The sequence below is a fragment of the Cryptomeria japonica genome, chromosome 1, assembly GCF_030272615.1.
Source record: "Cryptomeria japonica chromosome 1, Sugi_1.0, whole genome shotgun sequence".
In the NCBI taxonomy this organism is placed as follows: Eukaryota; Viridiplantae; Streptophyta; class Pinopsida; order Cupressales; family Cupressaceae; genus Cryptomeria; species Cryptomeria japonica.
This window is the reverse complement of record NC_081405.1, coordinates 176,951,637-176,972,861: the sequence shown is the minus strand read 5'-3', so window position 1 is coordinate 176,972,861 and position 21,225 is coordinate 176,951,637. Positions and strand designations below refer to the sequence as shown.

General features: G+C 39.8%; 1 protein-coding gene across 1 annotated transcript in view; it reads left to right on the top strand.

Moving 5' to 3' along the window:
• The window catches only part of LOC131060922 (D-2-hydroxyglutarate dehydrogenase, mitochondrial), a 301,696-nt gene that overhangs the window by 126,283 nt on the left and 154,188 nt on the right, over nucleotides 1-21,225 (top strand). The window contains exon 9 of the mRNA XM_057994361.2: nucleotides 6,770-6,850. Coding sequence (XP_057850344.2) covers nucleotides 6,770-6,850 — 81 coding nt within the window. The remainder of the gene's footprint in view (nucleotides 1-6,769; nucleotides 6,851-21,225) is intronic.

Sequence of the window (21,225 nt, the reverse complement as noted above, 5' to 3'; positions counted from 1 at the left end):
GTTGAGAACCCAATACTCTGCCCATAGAATCCATTTTCACCTTTGGAAGAATGGGGAAGAAGGGAAAAGAAGCCTCCAAGGAGGTAAAAATCAGAAGTTTAACTCAGAAAATTAATGAATTAGCCCTCCAATCAATCAAGGTTCTTCCAAAATCTGTGTGCAAACACGTGGAAAATGGTTGAAAACTCAGACTTATACTTGAAATTCTCTTGAAATCTTCTTTCAACCTGCAAAACTCTTAAAAAATTCTCTCAAAATGTCCTTCGCCTGCATAAAACCTCTTAGAAACTCTCTCCACTTGCTATCCAAAACTCGAACTTCATGTGAGAAAATGAAAGAATGAATTGTATTTGTATTGGAGTTTGAATTCTTCATAGAAGATCTTCTAAAATTTGTTTCTAATTTGTCCTTCATGAGCTCGATTTGAATCACTTAAAAAGTTTCTAATTTTGATTCTTAGTTGAACTCAATCCTTTAAAGGCAACTTCTGTCTTCATTTTGAGTCTGACTTAATCCCTTCAGAAACTTTCTATTTTGAATTTTGAGTTGAGTTGAATCACTTAAGAAAGTTCTGATTTCTAAAATGAAAGTTTCTATTTTGAATTTCAGTCTGCAAATCGAACTTAATCTTCAAATTTCCATGTTGAAAAACTTTCTAAATTTGCCTTAGTCCAAATTTGATCAAGATCTTTGCTAACATCATATGGGAATATTCCTTCATTCCAAATTTAACAAGTTCCTCATGAGGGCGGACTTCATTGATTTCATTCTCCAAACTTGGGCGGATTTGGTTAAGTCTGTGTACCATTTTCTTGCTTCATATCCAATCAAGGGCGGACTTTGTGAGTTTCTTTCCCAAGTAGGAAGGCAGACTTTGTTGAGTTTGTGCACCACATATCATGCTAGGGCGGACTTTGTTCATCTTATGCACTCAACCTCTTCATAGGGTGGACTTTGTGAGTTTCATGCCACTCCTATCTAGCTTGAAGGCGGACTTTGTTAACTTTAGGCACCATACTTATATTCTTAGGCGGACTTCATGAAGATAATGCACCACATAGGAAGGCGGACTTTACTTAAGTTGTGCACCAGTTTACTCCTGCAAGGGCGGACTTTGTAATGTTTGTGCACTCAACCTCTTGATAGGGCAGACTTTGTTGAGTTCATGCCACTCCTATCTAGCTTCAAGGTGGACTTTGTTAACTTTAGGCACCATACTTATGTTCTTAGGCGGACTTCATGAAGATGATGCACCACATATGAAGGCGGACTTTACTTAAGCTGTGCACCACTTTATTCCTGCTAGGGCGGACTTTGTAATGTTTGTGCACTCAACCTCTTGATAGGGCGGACTTTATCATCTTTGTGCACTTCAAAACCTTTCCATCTAGGGTGGACTTTACTGAAATCATGAACCATAGACTTGTAGGGTGGGCAAACTTTACTAACTTTGTGCAGCATTTACCACCTCCAAGGCGGACTTGACTGATTGCCTAACTTTATACCCTCTCTCTAGGGCAGACTTTATCATGTTTTAGGAACCTTTCTCATGCTACCTCTACACCTCTGGGTGGACTTGAGAAATTTCATTGGTCAACTCCAAGGCTGACTTCACCAACTTTGTGACCCACTTTCATGACTTCCAAGGCGGACTTTGTGAAGATTGTACACCAACTCATGGCGGACTTTGCCAACTTCAGGAACCAAGACAAGGGCGGACTTCATGAACTTCATAACCCATTGCTTCATTTTCAAGGCAGATTTCACCAAAATCAGGAACCAAGGAGGGCAAACTTCATGAATTTCAGGAACCACATGATCAAAACTTGAAATCTCCATAACTTGTGCAATTTTTACTGGATCATCTTGAAATTTGAAAACCACCTCCCATTTATCCATCAAATTCCTCAGGATCCCTAAAATTTAGGAACTTAGCTTTTTGGGTCAAAACTTGGATTTTAGGAGGAATTTGTTGATCAGTTCAATGTATTTCAGTGCGAACAGTGCAAACCCTATATCTACTTTCCAAAAATAGAAAAAGAAAGTTTCCCTAAAAAATAGAAAAAACTTTGTAAAAATATCCATTTCGGGGATCGTGCTCAAAATGCCAAAAATGAAACTTCCTAAAAAATAGGAAAAAGCAAAAAAAAAAAAACTTTCCAAAAATAGAAAGTTGTCCAAATTAACTCAAATCAATTGCGATCTTCGTCCTTTGGGCTTTCTAGACACAATGATGACGTCTAGACTCTGTTCTAACCATGGCTTGCACACACTGACTCATAATGTTCAAAACTCAGGTCGTGCAAAACTGACAAACTTGATGCAAGAGGTCACAAGGGACTAACAAAAACCCTAGAAAGCGGGAAAAAGGGAGGATCCCCATTCTCAATGGGGCGATTTGTGAAAAGGTCACAACAGGTTCCACGGTCTAGGAGAGAGAAAATTCTGTCACGACTCCAAATCTATCATCATTTTGAAATTTGGATGATTTTTGATGCCTGAAAATGGATTTTTCAAAATTTTATTTGAGGGGAAATTTCTTGTTCAATTCATCCTTGATTTCTTCCTTGCCTTAGAAATTGTTTTTTTTAACCTTCAATTCATCCCGGCGTGGAATTCATGCAACTGAATCAAAGGACTTTTCCGAACTTACTATTTTTAGTAAGTGGGGGCTAAGACAACTTTTTTGGGTTTTCAGAGAGCCTCGCAATGGTGTGACATGCAAACGAATTTGAAGACTTTTCCAGACTTACTATTTTTAGTAAGTTGTGATGGTTGTTCAATATGTGGTTAAATTGCATTTGGACACACTTACTATTTTTAGCAGTATGCTATTTTTAGAAAGTGTTATTTTCAGTAAGTGGCAGTTACTTCTCGGTTTGTGCCCTAGTGGAGTTTGAAGACACTATTTTTATTAAGTACTATTTTTAGGGTTTTGGGTTGAGCTAGTGCAACATAGGCTATTTATGGCAATCCAACTTGGCATGGTGATCCAGAGATTCAATTCTATTTTTGGCATGCAAATTAGATTCAGCTTCTTCACCTTGATTATATGATCAAATGGACCTAGTCATTTATTAATTAAATGACATAAGTTATTTCTGCTTTATGGGGGCGTCTATCTTAAAAATATTTTATTAAAGATTATAATCTTTAAAAATTGTGTAAACAAGTGCTTATGTTGGGCGATTCCTTGTTGAGGAAAAATGTTTTATTAAGTGAAATATTAGCTAAGGCATAATGGATGCCTAAGGGAGAAATAAGTTAATTTTGCAATATATTTCACTTATTCATATTGGACGCCTAAGGAGGAATAAGTTGATTGTATAATATAATACACTTTATCATCTTTGGACGCCACATTATGCTTTATTGATATTTCTATAAATTATATTTGCCTCTTAGTGAAGGTCGATTTGGAGAAAAGGAGAAATGAAATGTAAATTTTAAAATAATATGAAGTGAATGTGCATTTGGGTTTGGCGTCCATTTGGAGGGAATGTGCATTTGAATTTGGAGACACAAAAAGCTATAAATAAGAGTGTTGGGCTCTTGTTTTGGTATCGATTATTGCTTTGATAACGAAGTGCTCCCGAAATGATGTCAGACTCTTACTTTGAGGAATGCATACCTCCTAGAGCCTCAGTTTTGAGAGATAACTCCTAGCTGAATGTATGACTGTTTCTCATCGAAAGGAGCAGATTGGACTCAATGTGGTGAAGATTTGTGTGGATTTCTTAGTGTTCTTGTTGCTCGTCGCGGAGTGTGTTGAAGTAGATTCTTGGTTGCAGGTCTCAGTGTGTCATTCTTCTCGTTCTGGGTATTTCTTCTATTTTTTTATGGTTTGGGCAATTCATTTTGTGAGCTTGTAGAGTCTAAAATGGTGTTTGGAATTTTATTTTTGCAAAATCGTACTCTAGTTGGCCGTACCATGTGGCTGAGTGCTTAAATTATTGGGGTCAGTTTGCTATGTTTTGTTGTCCTAGGATTGATTGCCTACCTCCTAGTGATCATATGCTTTCAGTTTCATGTCATTTGGTTAAGAATTGGGCGAGTTGTGAGTGTTTTAGTGGGATTTGGTGTTTCTAGTCTGTATGTTTTTCAGCGTGGTGGGAGTATATCAGATTTAGAGATTTTCCGATTTGGAGTGTCTTCTTGTGTGGAGTTGGTTTTAGGGTGTGTGGGTTCTTTGGCGTGGAGAGAAAGATCTTGGTAATTGTTTGCAGCTGTTGGTTCTTCATTCTTATCTTCTATGATTCATATTGTAATGCTGGTAGTAGTACTAACAACAATTTCTATTGATCTTTCTTAGATCCACTGCAAAGTGGAAGAGGCTGGCCTTGCCGCCTATCTTTGGGATAGTGATTTCTCTTAATTTGTAATCCATATTGTGCATTGTAAAGCTGGTTAGTAGTACTAACAGCTATCTAATTGGATTATTGCTCTTAGTCCTATTGCATAAGTGGAAGAGGCTGGCTTTGCCACCTATTTTGAATATTGTAATACTGTCCTCGCGTTGCATAAGTGGTAGAGTTGATTTTTAATTTCATTTCTAGTCATCTCACTAGATAAGCGGTTGAGTGATTGCTACTTCAGTTTCTTGGTTTGTCTTGGGCTGGTTTACCGCCAAGTGATCTTTCGGTATTTGCATTATCCTGCTGGAAAGTGGAAGGGGCTGGCTTGTCGCCCGAGTATTGTAATCAATTTCAGTTTCTTGCATCTAACAATCCCCTCAACACTGTATGCTCTCACCCTCCCAGATTGGGCTCTCGGTGATCAAAAGGTGGAAAGGGTTACTTTCAGCAGTATTGGGATTTCATTTTCTAATGCTAATGGGTGTTTGTGTTGACTGTAAATGGAAATAATTGAAAAAAAATTAAGGGGGATATTACAGGTGCTAATTATGAGGGACCGGTGCTCATAAAACAGACTCAAACAAATATATTTTATTTATATTTTAAACATGAATATGGGGTGGCAATTTCATAGAGAGCTGCTCTTGTTCATTGCTGACTGTAGATTAGTTGCTTTCCTTGGGCTGCGTTTAACACTGCCATATGATTTTTATATAATATTCTCATTATCACAGTTCCTCATTTTGGATTGCTGCACCTCTAACACACTTCTTAAATAAATTAATTCACTATTCAACACTCTTGACATAAACTTGTTTTGATCTAGTGAAATGGTGGGGACACGACAGTCTGAAACATAATAAAAATAGCAAATTATATTTGTAAAACTAAAAAAAAAATACTGCATCAAAACATTTTACATCTTTCTCTTCCCAGCTCTAGTGAAAACTAGGGGAGAGGTTGAACTAGAGGGTCTAGTCTAAGAGTCCATTTTGGCTCCTCCACCTCACTTGGCATGACAAGCTATGGCTTGACCTTCATTTTGGATGTCGACGCTAGTGGCATTGGCAATGATGGCAAGCTGCACAAGGTGATAGATGTGAGAAAAACCCAACGATAGAGGAGGTGTGGGGGAACGAACTTTTGTTCCCTACGGATCGGGAGTGGGCATTTAGGGGCTATGCCCTCGAAAAGATTTTTGTTTAGATAATTTTTTTACGCATCTGGTCCTCTTTTTCTTATTTAGTTTAGTTTTTGTTGAAAACTCACCAAAAAATCGGCGAAATTTTCACAAAAACTTGTCTAGTTTTCTCTGAGTTTTTAGCTGAAAAACTTACAGAGCAAAAAAACTAGCTAGTTTTAAAATCTCGTCGAGTACTCTATGAGTATTTCAATATCCAATTTAACATTCAATATTTGAACATGCCGCATCCCAAGTTGGATGTGTTCATTTACCTAATTCAACTTTCAATATCTATACATTGATTCACTTTCAACATTTGTGCCTTTTAGGCATGTAACCTGTCTCCTTGGGATTTGAACACGAGTCTTCATTATGAAAGTCTCTATGATTTAGCACTTAAGGTCCTGTCATTTGACCATACAGCAATAATATTTCATGAGAATTATTTGATTTTTAAATTATAAGCAAATTGTACTAAATAACAATCTGCTGCCTACATTGCTCATGATGTTTTGAAGAGTATAATTTGAAGATTGACAATAACACAATTCTCATTACAGACGAGCCGATAAAACCACAAAAATTGAGGAAATACTTGCTTGAAAGCTCCAGAATTCAAACTTCAAACTTTGTTGCTTTAAGGATGTATATTCCTTGGATTTTGTGCCTGTACAATTGTGACAAGGGCCAATGTGGTTACTGTAACTGCATTGTCTACAAGAGAAGTTCGTTGAAAAGGGATAACAATGTGTGATCTTTACAAATAAGCTAGAAAATATTTCAGGTTAGTTCAGTCCAACAAATAGAGGAAACTTTTGAAGAATTCCTTCTTGGTGCATGAGAATAACTCTGGCTTTGCTTTTCGTCTTTACTTTCAGAATCATAATTTTTTGCTAGTTACTGTTGACACTTAAAGACGATCCATGGTTTATCTGATATTGATTACGAATTTCTGTATTAATGTGGAGCTGGCAAGGGAACGATTATTATGATTTATATGACAGTTCCTAACATATATTTAATTGATATTTCTATTTTAATTTAGCTATTTTAAATGTGTCCCAAGAGTTTGAACATCATTGATACAAATGATAATAATTTGTATAGTCCTTTTTGCTTTAAATTTGATGATAGGTGATAATGTTATAGGAATTAATGTCCCACATATGTGGGGGATATATAACTATTTTCAAGTTCACAGCTTTATTAAAAATTCATTTGCTTTTTACAGAGGCTACTCTCTGAAGCAAAACGGCAATTAGGGGAGATCATCTCAGCATTTGAGTTTCTAGATCATTCTTCTCTGGACATGGTAAATGCTAACTTCAAGTTAAAAATTATCTTCATGGTGGGAATTTCTCAATAATTATAATTGTCTTATTTAATTTCAGACAAGGAGGCTTTTGAAATATGTATCAGTATTATTTAGAATTAAACTTCATACTAAAGTATACCTCTTGCTAGCTATCTTTGATGATTTTTTGCCTATTAGTGGTATATGGACTGTAAACCTTTAAAGTACCCAGAAACTAGAATTGATCCTGTGGAAATATAAATGAATTCCATTATATCTAACTTGGCGGGGATTGTAAATAAGTCTATTGTTACAGTTTCCCCTTGGTAGAAGCCATACGAGTTCCACTATGATATTACATTTTGTCCAAGTGGTCCAGCCTCTACTTTTACAAATTTTATGTTGTTATTAGTAGGAAACATATCTTAATATCTGTTAGGGAATCATCACTATAGGCGATAGGCTGTAGAAGTTTGTAAAGCTGTTGCTATCCAGGTATGATGTTATCAATTGAATGAAACTCAGAATTTGGTAAAAATCCAATTTATTGATGTATAAAGATGCCATGCCTTTGAATCCCAGAAAGGCTTGATGACCTTGGAACAAATTATGGAGATAGATTTTAGAATATGCAAAATCCCAAGATTAAATACATCTGATAGCATAACATGTGTAAATCTATTCTATATACTGAATACAAACTCACCCCTCTTGGAGACACATATATGATACAGATGGATTTGATTCTCATTCATATATATATATAGAGAGAGACAGAGAGTCATGTGACTTATCTAGGATCTATTGTGCCAGATTTGAACCATCTCCAATAAAAGATCATAGAAAGAAAACAAACATAAGAAAATGATATTGTGAAGTGCCAAGCAAGTTATCTTTTGAATTTTGACAAATTTTTTATGAAATACTAGCACTGCAATTTTCAAATTATTTGTATGATTTTGCAAGCGTTTGACAAAATGATCATAAAATAATCAAATTTAAACTAACAACAGTGATTTCCTTTCAGTGTACTTAGATCGGCCTTAGTTGAGCATGCCTCCTCCACCAAGCACCACATTTGTTTAGAAAGAACCCAAATCTTGTTTGAGGAAGACAATTTTTTCAAACGCAAGCTCAAAGAAGCCATTGAAATCAATAACCATGCCTCTAACCTTAATCGTGATGAGGGATGAAGCCTTAGTCTCACCTGCCAACCTTTTCTCTTCAACCTTCCTACTGGCCATCATCTCCATTTGTAACGTCTCTCTCCCTGTGGGCCTTCTCTCTCACCCTTTGAGCATTCTCCCCTCACTTGGTTCTTTGTTTGTGTGATGTCCCCGATATAATTAAATACTTTATTGTAAGGCCCAAATTTAATAACACATCTTTTGGGCCCTTTATTTAATTAGATTAGTCAAGTCTTAGTTTGGTCGTGTCGGCCCGTTTGTAACCCTTCGGGAAAGTTCCCGAAGCCCATATTTATGGCTGAGTCTGTCATTTGTGTTGGTATGCGAATTTTGGTATTTTTCTCTATTGTGCGAATTCCTATTGGAGTTCTATTATCCACCATTTCGGAGGTGAAAGACCCTTCCTATTTGGTATTTGTAGTTTTGGTGAGATTGACCCCTCACCCTATTCTATTCTTTGTACTCGTTCCGGATCTGGCAAATCTTGAATCTCATCATTGTTTAATTTCTCCAGTTGCATATTTGTTAATCTGATATACATGCATAAGGGATTCCTAATATTTAGAATTTATTACTTACGGAAGATCAAACTCTTCACCGCACCCGCTGAAACCCACCGTACACCTCACACCTCCACCGTACATCCATACCGTACATCTCACCACACCATACACCTCACCCCCACCGTACGTCACACATCCACCGTACATCCCCACCGTACCTTCTGTCATGTCCCGTCTTTAGTTTGTCTAGTAGAGACATGTGAGTTAGCCTATTATGGGGGTCTCGTAGGTTGGCAGTGGTGGATAGAGACTCACACAGGGTATTCAATATCCGGAGTTGGTCTTTCAGTAGTTTGTGGGCCGTTGGGAGCAGTTCCTTGATTTTAGGGAGATTCCCTACTTTTTAGGAGGTTGTGGCAGTTTACATTTTGAGGTTCCACGGGACCATACCATGGTTTCAGTTTCAGGAAGATTGGGTGTGTTTCCTAGTTTCTAGGAGCATCCCTAGATTTTAGGGATGGGATTGCCAGTTGGCCCATCTTGTCCGGCATCTGTCACAGACAGGTGACAAAGTCAGATTCATGTTTGGTTGGTTATTTTGGGCTATTATTGGATCTATGGAAATATTTTAATATATTTAAATATTTCCTAAGTTAGCGATTAAATAAATTAAAATAAGGCTATGTATATAGCCATTTCGGAGTAATAAGGGGTTTTTGGCTTCATCTGGTTTGATATGCCTATGTGTTATAGCTCGTTGGAAAGGTCTTGAACTTTGCTACATGATTCTCACTTCCCAGAGTCGTTTTGGATGCTTGAAGCTATTTATTCGCAATAAAGTGATATTTTTCTATACTTTGATGCCATAATTGGGAAAGTGTCACTTTAATTATAAAGCGCAAGCTTTATTATTCTTTAGGGTTCAACTTGCAAAGGGAAAGGAGTTATAAGGAGATGAAAACCCAATTGATAGCATCTTTGATCATTTTGAAACTTGCAAATTTGGGAATTGCTTTGGAAGAGTGATTTTGGTCTGGGATGCAAACCCCAGGTCTGAGCTTGTTGGGACGTAGCCCTCAGCAGGAGTTGACAATGGATTTATTCAGGATTGCACAGAGATTGTCAGAGGAAGAAGACACATCTTCTTGGCCTGAAGATTCAGCATGCATATTGGGGTTTCAACAGGGCGGCTGTTTTATTTCAGCTGGCACGTGATTTGCAGCAGCTTCCACGCCTCCTTTGCAACCATGCCTTGTTTGTATGTTGGCTTGAAGGGTTGTATTCAGCTTATTTGGTCTTCCTTGTTCGTAGCCAGTAATATTCCTCCATCTAGCATTAATCCAGATTGAGAACAACTCCAAATAAATGTATGGATTCTTGTTGAATACAAAACTAGGTTATTTGCCTGGTATGATTTGCAGTATTTTCAGATTGCTCAAGTGTTCTTACATATGAACATTGTTTACTGTTTTATCACAGTTGTTGCTATTTATCAATTACTTTACTTGTAACATCAAAACCCAAAAAGAAACAATCCCTTTCTGCAACTTCTGTCTATTCTATAAGATCACCGGAAAATTACAAAAATATAGTATGTTTAATTAAGAATTTACATTAGCAACAGCAAAAGGATCCATTTGGGATCTTTCAGTGGTATCAGAGCTATTTGCCTGCCAGCCTATGGGGTTAAGCTTTCTTTTTTCTATGCATCTGGGAAGAAGTGACATATACAGATATTATACTTGCAGAAGAGCTCAGTACCAGCGTGAGTGTTGAAGAGAACAAGAACCTATTATGGCAAACGAACAGGTGGGAACCAGAGTAAATCAGGTTGAGGAAGACAAACAAGAGAGAGAGCTAATGAGGACCCTCATCACTACCCAACCCAGGATTGTTCAGACCTTAGACAGAATACAGGTTACCCTGGAGTGGTTGGAAGTGGATAGACACAGAGGCAGACAGAGTAGATCAGTGTCTGTGGTTGGAAGCCAGCATAGTCATGGATCTCATACATCAGCTGGGAGCTCTCATTATTCCCCTAGGCTTTAGAGACATCATACACCAGTTAGGGATAGACCATTACTTCCTCGGTTTATACCAGGTGAGCAGCCGGTACAGGTAGAGCCACCAGAGGTGGAATTTCAAGATTCAGTCAAGGCAGTTACAGCTGAGTGGAGAGCCCTTCCCCCAAAGGTTAGGGATGTTTTTCCTTTTCCTCAATATTGTGCACAACGTAGAGATACCGCTAGGTTCAGAGGAGACCGGGGCTATAGGACTCAGCAGCAGAACTATGACCTCAGTAGAGCTACTGGGAAGATCACATTGGCTACATTTGATGGGACTAGTGGTATGAGTGAATGAGCGTGGGTGCACAAGCTGGATATATATCTATCACTGAGACCCATGCCTGAGCGTGATGCTATTCAGTTTGCTGTCTTGCATTTATATGGGGTTGCCTATGATTGGTGGCACCACGGATTGGTCACCCAGGACCACGCCATGGTCCACTCCTATGCAGAGTTCACTGAGCGCCTCATTTCTAGGTTTGACCGTAAGGACACAAAGCTCTATTATAGGGAGTTGGCACATCTGAGACAGATTGGGCATGCAGAGGCGTATGTTAATGAGTTCCAGCGTATTGCGGTTATGGTACCTGATATGCCTCAGAGGCACAGTGTGATGTTATTCATTGAGGGACTGCATGACAGGCTTAAGGGATGGGTACGTGCTTTCAAGCCGGCCACTCTTAAGGATGCCATAGATGTGGCATTGAGACTGGACACCACTCCTACTTCTTATCAGACAGATAAGAAGCCGTTCAGGGAATTACGACCTCCATAGAAGGCCAATACCTCATAGTTTAGAGATGGACAGACAGCTAGACCTCCCAGGATGGACTAGGAGACATGGAATGATCTGAGAAGGAGGAAACTATGCTTCTCCTGCAAAGAACCTTGGGAGCTCGGGCACGGTTGTATGGGCAAGGGCAAGGTTCATTTGATTGAGGTAACATCCGAGTTTGAGGATGAGGAGATACCAGACACTGACACTGAGGATAGTACGGAGGAGACTAAGCAGGAGCAGCCGTAGTTGGAGATAGATTTCCCTGAGCCATTGGCGGCAACCAAAGTGACTATGGCCACCCTTTCTAGTTATCCTAGATTTCATGCCTTTCGGTTGAAAGGTACAGTGCAGGGCCAGCGAGTCATGAGCTTAGTAGATACAGGGGCCACACACAGCTTTATTGATTAGAAGTTAGTTGAGAGGCGTGGGTTACAGTCTAAGGTGTTTGATGGTTTTGGAGTGAAGGTTGCGGATGGTGCAGTTTTGGGCTGTACTAAGCGGATTCCATAGCTTAGCATTCAGATGGGGGATTATACCTTGACAGATGACTTCTATGTGCTACCCTTGGAGGACTATGATGTGATTTTGGGCATGTAGTGGTTACAAGGTATTGGGAGATATATTATTGATCACCATCGCATGCAGTTAGAGTTCCTATCTGGAGGGAAGAAGGTCATTTTGAGGGTAGCTTCAGATGGTGGGCCTAAAGAGGTGTCTTCGCGCAGGATGGAGTCTATCATCAGACATGATGATGTGATTTGGGCTACACGCTTTTTTGTGAAGTCCAAGACACCTACACCTCAGGATGGCAAGGCATTTCATGTTGATATTCAGTCGATTATGGACCAGCATGGCAGATTTTTTGGTGACATACCTCCTTGTGTACCTCTGGATAGAGGGTTTGAGCATGGGATAGAGATGGAGGATGGAGCTAAGCCAGTAATTACCACTCCATATCGTCATCCTAGAGCATATAAGGATGAGATTGAGAAGACTATTCATGAGTTGTTGGACATGGGCTTCATTCGCCCTAACTCTAGTCCCTTTGCTTCTTCTGTGGTTCTTGTGAAGAAGAAGGATGGGACACTGCAGATGTGTATAGATTACAGGGCATTGAACATGAAGACAATCAAGAACAGATATCCTATACCACGCATTGATGAGTTGTTGGATGAGCTTCATGGAGCCATCTACTTCTCCAAGATTGATCTTCGTTCAGGCTATCATCAGATTTGTGTACGAGTTGAGGACATACACAAGATTGCCTTCCGCTGTCATTATGGGCATTATGAGTTCTTGGTGATGCCTTTTGGCCTTACCAATGCATTGGCTACTTTTCAGTCATGCATGAACCATATCTTCAACAAGCAGTTGAGGAAATCGGTTCTATTATTTTTTGATGATATACTGATTTACAACCATACATGGGAGGATCATATCAAGCACCTTGAGGAGGTACTTAGCATTATGGAGAGTCAATCTCTATTTGCTAAGTTGTCCAAATGTGAATTTGGACTTACGAAGATCTTATATTTGAGGCATGTGATCAGTGCTGACGGAGTGAAAGTGGATGAGGAGAAGATTCAGGCAATCCGAGATTGGCCCTCCCTCAAGAATATCACCGAGTTACGTGGATTCCTTGGCTTATGTGCTTATTACAGGAGGTTCATGAGAGGTTTTTCACAGTTAGCAGCACCTTTGACCGATCTCACGAAGAAGGGGGCTTTCAGATGGACAGAACAGGCACAAGGGGTCTTTGACAGACTCAAGGAGGTTATGAGCACTTGTCTGGTCTTGGCACTCCCTGACTTCTCGCAGCCATTTGCACTTGAGTGCGATGCTTCAGGAGTGGGCATAGGGGCAGTTTTGATCCATAACAGACATCCCATTGTTTACGAGAGTAGGAAGCTGCAAGATAATGAGAGGTTGTATTCTACATATGATAAGGAAATGTTGGCTATTATGCATGCATTAGCCAAATTCAGACAGTATCTTGTTGGCAGCAAATTCGTGGTAAGAACTGACCACAACAGTCTGAAATATTTCCTTGATCAGACAGAGCTCAATGATCATCAACAAAAATGGGTAAGCAAGATTTGGGCTTATGATTTTGCCATCGAATCATTAAAGGAAAGAATAATACTGTTGCTGATGCACTTTCTAGAAGACCATCACTTGCTGCCCTATGCTCATTAAGTGAGATTTCAGCAGATTGGAAGTCTCAACTTTTAGTTGAGTATTCCAAAGATCAGCATGCTTGTGAGGTCATGGATGGATTGGTACTGGATGACAAGTACAGTGTGGATGATGATGTCATCTACTACAAAAGCAGGGTATATCTTGTTCCTTCTCAGTTGAAGGAACAGATTTTGCATGCTTACCATGATACTCCTACAACAGGACACCCAGGGTATGGTAAGACTTACAGGGCAATTCGGGAGAGATTCTCTTGGAAGGGTCTCAAAGATGATGTCCTACGCCATGTCCGCGAGTGTATGACTTGTCAGTAGAATAAGTCGGAGCATACTTTCCCTGCTAGGTTGTTGCAGCCCTTACCTATACCGGAACAGAAGTGGACAGGGGTCTCTATGGATTTCATTACAGGTCTTCCTCGGGTTGAGGGGAAAGATTGTATCTATGTCGTGGTGGATAGGTTAACTAAGTATGCCCACTTCTTTCCGATTACAGTTGATGTCACAGCATCTCAGGTAGCCGAGCTATTTTTCAGAGGTGTGATTAGGCTCCATGGTCTCCCCAAGACCATAGTGAGTGACAGGGATAGTAGGTTCATGAGTTCTTTCTGGCAAGAACTTTTCAGGCTCGCAGGCACGGAGTTGACACCCAGCACTAGATACCACCCCTAGATAGATGGGCAGACCGAGACAGTTAATAAGTGGGTTGAGGGGTATTTGCGCAACTGTGTCAGGACAACAAAAGGCATGGGTGCATTGGTTGTACTTGGGCAAGTATTGTTATAATACTACACACCATATGTCTATTGGTATGACTCCTTTCAGAGCCCTCTATGGCTATGATGCACTATCTTTTGTGGATTTGGCTGTAGGTGACAGCAGGGCTCCTTTGGCGCAGGATTGGTTACAGGAGAACTAGGAAATTATGAGATCTCTCAGGGAGAATTTGTAGCATGCACAAAATCAGCAAAAAATCTACGCTGATCGACATAGGACTGAGAGGGCATTTGAGGTGGATGACATGGTTTTCCTGCATCTGCAGCCTTACCGGCAAAGCACCCTTAAAAGGGGTGGGGCTGAGAAGCTCAAGCCTTGGTTTTACGGGCCATACAGTGTACTCAGGGGTGTTGGAGAGGTTGCCTATGAGATTGAGTTACCACCTGACAGTGGGATTCATAATGTGTTCCACGTGTCCTGTCTGAAAAAGGCACTGGGGCAACATATTGTAGCATCCCCTGATATACCTCCCTTGGATGAGGAAGGTAAGTTGACTTTGGTTCCTGAGGAGATCATGGAGGTGAGGGAATGCCGGTTGAGAAGTAGGGTAATTTGGGAGTACTTGGTCTGCTGGAGTGGTCTCCCTATAGAGGACGCCACTTGGGAGGGAGAGGCTATTTTGTAGCATCCAGCATTGCAGTTGCTTGTGGGCAAGCATCTCCGAGAGGCGAGGACTGTCATGTCCCCTCTTTAGTTTGTCTAGTAGAGACATGTGAGTTAGCCTATTATGGGGGTCTCGTAGGCTGACAGTGGTGGATAGAGACTCACACAGGGTATTCAATATCTGGAGTTGGTGTTTCAGGCAGTTTGTGGGCCATTGGGAGCAGTTCCTTGATTTTATGGAGATTCCCTACTTTTTAGGAGGTTGTGGTAGTTTCCATATTTGAGGTTCCACGAGACCATACCATGGTTTCAGTTTTAGGAAGATTGGGTGTGTTTCCTAGTTTCTAGGAGCATCCCTAGATTTTAGGGATGGGATTGCCAGTTGGCCCATCTTGTCCGGCATCCGTCACAGACAGGTGACAAAGTCAGATTCATGTTTGGTTGGTTATTTTGGGCTATTATTGGTTCTATGGAAATATTTTAATATATTTAAATATTTCCTAAGTTAGCGATTAAATAAATTAAAATAAGGCTATGTATAAAGCCATTTTGGAGTAATAAGGGGTTTTTGGCTTCATCTGGTTTGATATGCCTATGTGTTATAGTTCGTTGGAAAGGTCTTGAACTTTGCTACATGATTCTCACCTCCCGGAGTCTTTTTGGATGCTTGAAGCTATTTATTCGCAATAAAGTGATATTTTTCTATACTTTGACGCCATAATTGGGAAAGTGTCACTTTAATTATAAAGCGCAAGCTTTATTATTCTTTAGGGTTCAACTTGCAAAGGGAAAGGAGTTATAAGGAGATGAAAACCCAATTGATAGCATCTTTGATCGTTTTGAAACTTGCGAATTTGGTAATTGCTCTGGAAGAGTGATTTTGGTCTGGGATGCAAACCCCAGGTCTGAGCTTGCTGGGACGTAGCCCTCAGCAGGAGTTGACAGTGGATTTATCCAGGATTGCACAGAGATTGTCAGAGGGAGAAGACACATCTTCTTGACCTGAGGATTCAGTGTGCATATTGGGGTTTCAACATGGCGGCTGGTCTATTTCAGCTGGCATGTGATTTGCAGCAGCTTCCACGCCTCCTTTGCAACCACGCCTTGTTTGTATGTTGGCTTGAAGGGTTGTATTCAACTTATTTGGTCTTCCTTGTTCGTTGCCAGTAATATTCCTCCATCTGGCATCAATCCAGATTGAGAACAACTCCAAATAAATGTATGGATTCTTGCTGAATACAAAACTAGGTTATTTGCCTGGTATGATTTGCAGTATTTTCAGATTGCTTAAGTGTTCTTACATATGAACATTGTTTACTGTTTTATTTCACAGTTGTTGCTATTTATCAATTACTTTACTTGTAACATCAAAACCCAAAAAGAAACAATCCCTTTCTGCAACTTATGTCTATTCTATAAGATCATCGGAAAATTACAAAAATATAGTATGTTTAATTAAGAATTTACAGCAGCAACAGCAGAAGGATCCATTTGGGATCTTTCACCTTCCCATCGTACACCTCTCACCTCACTGTACATCTCACCCCACAGTACATCATTACCATACATCCCCACCGTACACCCTCATCTATAGTGTATGGTTCCACACCCTCACCTGCCACTTAACCTCCACCGTACACCCTCACCCTCACCGTACGGTCACACCCCATACATTCACAATCTTGTCGTACATTAGCAAAGGAACATTATAGTGCTATTAAAGCTGGTGATCTTGCCAGCCTGTCGGGTAGTGGATGCAAGTGTACACTAGAAGGAGGTACCGTTTGGCCGACCGAATGGGGGAACCACAGGATCTTACAAGAGAAGTCATGGCACTATTAAGGGAGCTAACCAGAAGCCAAGCTCAGCTCAACGATACTATAGCCAAAGGGGAGCAACATCAATAAATCATGGAGGAAACCTTACGACAATTGGCCTTGAGAAAAACGAATGGAGAATAGAATGGACAAGGCGACAATTCGGTCACTGGAAGGTCAAACATCCAACGCTCACATTCATAGCCGTTGATGCCGACTTTTCCTCAGAAATCAGAAGCACCACGCGGGTAGCAAGAACCCACCTTTTAGGAGATGCAAACACAGTTGAACCAAGATTGGAGGGATGCAAATCTTGAGGGCGACATATCCTTCAAGGGTTATGCTGAGCTTCAGATGAAATACTCAGGTGGCAGAAGTCGGGGCCATTATGGTCACTATAACAATGAAATCAAGCAGAAGGTTGGCAAAGTCAACTTGTCATCCTTTGATGGGACCGGAGCAACCTCGGCACGAGGTTGGGTTCAAAAAGCAGATACCTACTTGCAACTCAACCCAATCCCTGAAGATGAAGCTATCAAGTTTGCAGCACTTCACCTTGAAGGAGTTGCGCACGAATGGTGGCATCATGGGATGGTCACTCTCGGCCATGACTAGATAACTTCCTATACCGACTTCACGGAGAAGTTCATAGATCGATTTGCGGGAAGGATCCAACTCTCAATTTCAAGGAGTTAGCGCAACTAAAACAGTCAGGCCCTGTGGATAGTTACATCACAGAATTCCAGAGACTATCCGTGTTGGTAACAGACATCTCAGAGCGGAGATTTGTGGTCTTGTTCATGGATGGATTGATGGAACCACTGAAAGGTTGGGTGAATGGGTTCAACCCCAGCACGCTCACGAAAGGAATCAGAAAAGGCCGTAACATGGCAGCATCTTTCTCTTCCAGAAATTTTGCACATACCAAACCACCTTTCATTCCGAAGGAGAAGGATAATAAACCCTTTCCGAAGAGGTCATCGCTCGATGAAGCCACAAGACAGGAACTCAGAAGGAAGAAGCTTTGTTTCACCTGCAAGGAGCCATGGGAACCAAGACACCGATTGTTAATGTTTGTAGCTTCAGTCGAATGATCATTTAGAATACATATAATATATGTTGATTAATAATAATATATTATTATGTTATATTATTATATTATTATTAATCATATAAAATTTAATATTCAATATTAATCTACTATATTATTCTAAATTAATAATTGATTGATGAAACATTATAATATTGATTAAATTATTATAGTTAAAGGAGAGACATGTTCGTTCAAGGACATGCCTCTCCAAAGGAATATATATAGTATAATGATATTCAATTTGGGAACACATAGAATTCCAAGAATGCAAGTATCAGATTGAATCAGATATATACATTAAAATACATCCAATAAAACTTGGGAAAATCAACATGGTATCAGAGCTCAGGCCTGTGAAGTTTAATTTGGAGGTTCGAGAGGGTTGGAGAATTCAGTTTTTTTTCTAGAATTTTCAGTCTGAAATATGCCATTGTATGGCCCTTGGTTGGCCTCAAAATGAGGACTATAATATATGGATGGAAAGATCTGTGTTTCTAGTTTTCAAATATGTTTATCTCATCAAATTTGATTCTGTTTTGTGCAAGATATGATGACTTTGGTGCAGGTCACTTGAAACCCGACCTAGGGTTAGCAGTTTTGGGAAAAATGTCATAACTTTTGTTTTAACCGTTGGATCTGGCTATAACTTGGAGGAAATGTTTGTAATTAGATTTTCTAACATCTCACCGAAGCGATTGGATAAATTTGGTAAATTGCAAAAGTTATTAACGACTGTGTGTGGCAGATCATAATGAAAGTGTTGATCAAAATTATGAAAATGTTCTACATTCATTCAAAGGGAATTATGATGAGAGATGATTCATGCGTGATATTTCTTATATGGGCTCACCTTATGAAAGGAAATGTTTTAAACTTAAGATAAGTATTCCATGTTTTATTAAGGCACATGAATTATCGAGTTTGTAATTTATGCTATAATATTGGCTAGTAAAATCTTGTATGCTTCTATCATTGGTATTTCTGTTCAAGATAATTTAGTTTATGAGCTATTTGTAATCTCTCTCTGACATACGTTTAGGACGAAAGCACAATAAAATTGAATTAAAAGGAGAAATAAATTGATTCTTATAAATGAATTGATGATTGAGACCAGATGCAGAGGAAGTCTGACATTTCAAAAGAGGACAAGAGGTTGACACAAGAACTTGAGCTTCAGAGGGAGCAGATGGTTCAGTCAACTTGTGACAATTTCGATCATAGTGATTGAGAGGGATTTTCACTATTGAAGGTGAAACACTTATGAGGTAAAACTTGATTCAATTGATTATTATACTAATAAAATCATTTAATGCCTTATGGGCCTTGTGTAAATCATAAGGAAGTGATGGCTTCCAAATGATTTCCACTTGTATTTTTGAGGTTATTGGAAGGTGACGATCTTACAATAACTTGAGCTTGTGGATAGAATCTCCGACAGAGGCAATCCACATGAGAGCTCGTGGATAGAATTGCCGACCGAGGCAATCCACGTAAGAACTTGTGGATAGAATCGCCGACTGAGGCAATCCACGTGAGAGCTCATGGATAGAATCGCTGACTGAGGCAATCCACATAAGAGCTTGTGGATAGAATCGTCGATTGAGGCAATCCACGTGAGAGCTCATGGATAGAATCGCCGACTGAGGCAATCCACGTGAGAGCTCATGGATAGAATCGCCGACTGAGGCAATCCATGTGAGAGCTCATGGATAGAATTGCCGACTGAGGCAATTCACGTGAGAGCTCATGGATAGAATCACCGACTGAGGCAATCCACATGAGAGCTCATGGATAGAATCACCGACTGAGGCAATCCATGCAAGAGCTTGTGAATAGAATCACCGACGGAGGCAAATTCACACCTTGAGACTATGGTTGATGCAAATACTTCCCTGTGATGAGCATCATATGGTTGATGCAAATACTCCCAATATCATGAGATGATATTTTTGAGTTATGGTGAATATCATGTGCCTTGATATTCTTGTTTATACCATACTTCCTGATATCATAGTGAGATAATATTTTCTCTATTCCATAATTAATCTAGACTTAATGCATTTGCATTGATTTTATCTTCCCTAGCTAAGAGGGAGTGTTAATTATGTTTTGTGTAGCTATGGTGAGGGCCATAAGTGTTGACATGGGAGATCACTACACATTCTGTCTGATCATCCTCCCTAGCTAAGAGGGAGTGTTAACGTTTGTAGCTTCAGTCGAATGATCATTTAGAATACATATAATATATGTTGATTAATAATAATATAATATTATGTTATATTATTATATTATTATTAATCATATAAAATTTAATATTCAATATTAATCTATTATATTATTCTAAATTAATAATTAATTGATGAAACATTATAATATTGATTAAATTATTATAGTTAAAGGAGAGACATGTTCGTTCAAGGACATGCCTCTCCAAAGGAATATGTATAGTATAATGTTATTCAATTTGGGAACACATAGAATTCCAAGAATGCAAGTATCAGATTGAATCAGATATATACATTAAAATACATCCAATAAAACTTGGGAAAATCAACACCGATGTTTGGGCAAAGGAAAGATTCACCATATTGAAGTGATGTCCGATGGAGAAGAGGAGCATGAGGAAAGTGAACCACCAAGGGAAGAATCAGCCGAAGAAACCAGCCTGTCGGAGAGAATCTCCACATTGGTACAGAGGGGAGGCGTCATTGCCACACTGGCAAGTACCCCTAGGTGCAGTGTATTTAGGGTACGTGGTACACTCCAAGGGCAATGAGTCCTTGTAATGCTCGACAGTGGGACCTCGCTCAACTTCATAAACTCATCACTTGTCACCCGAAGGGGTTTGTGTACAAAGGAGCATGAAGGGTTCGATGTCAAGGTGGCAAGAGGTAATCTCCTATCATGCACTCACCTGGTTCCGCAACTGAGCATCACCATGGGAAATTACACCGTGACTGACGACTTCTTTGTAGTAGATCTGGATGACACAAATGTCATATTGGGCATTCAATGGATGGAGACCCTCGACCATTACACGCAGAGCTTCAAAAGGATGGAGTTCTCATTCGAGGTGGATGATAGGAAGGTGGTTCTCAGAGGAATGTCGAATGGCGGCCCAAGGGAGATTTCCGCCAAACGGATGGAAGCCATCTTCAGACATGATGAAGTAGTCTGGGCAGCACATTGCTTGATCTCGACAAAACCTGTGAAAGAGCAACCGACTTACTACCAAGATGAGGAACTTCAGTCGGTTTTGGATAAGCATAGTTTGGTCTTCGCTGATATTCCACCTTGTATACCCCCACATCGAGGGTTTGAGCACACCATCGAGTTGGAGGAAGGAGCAAAACCCGTTATCACCACACCCTATCGCC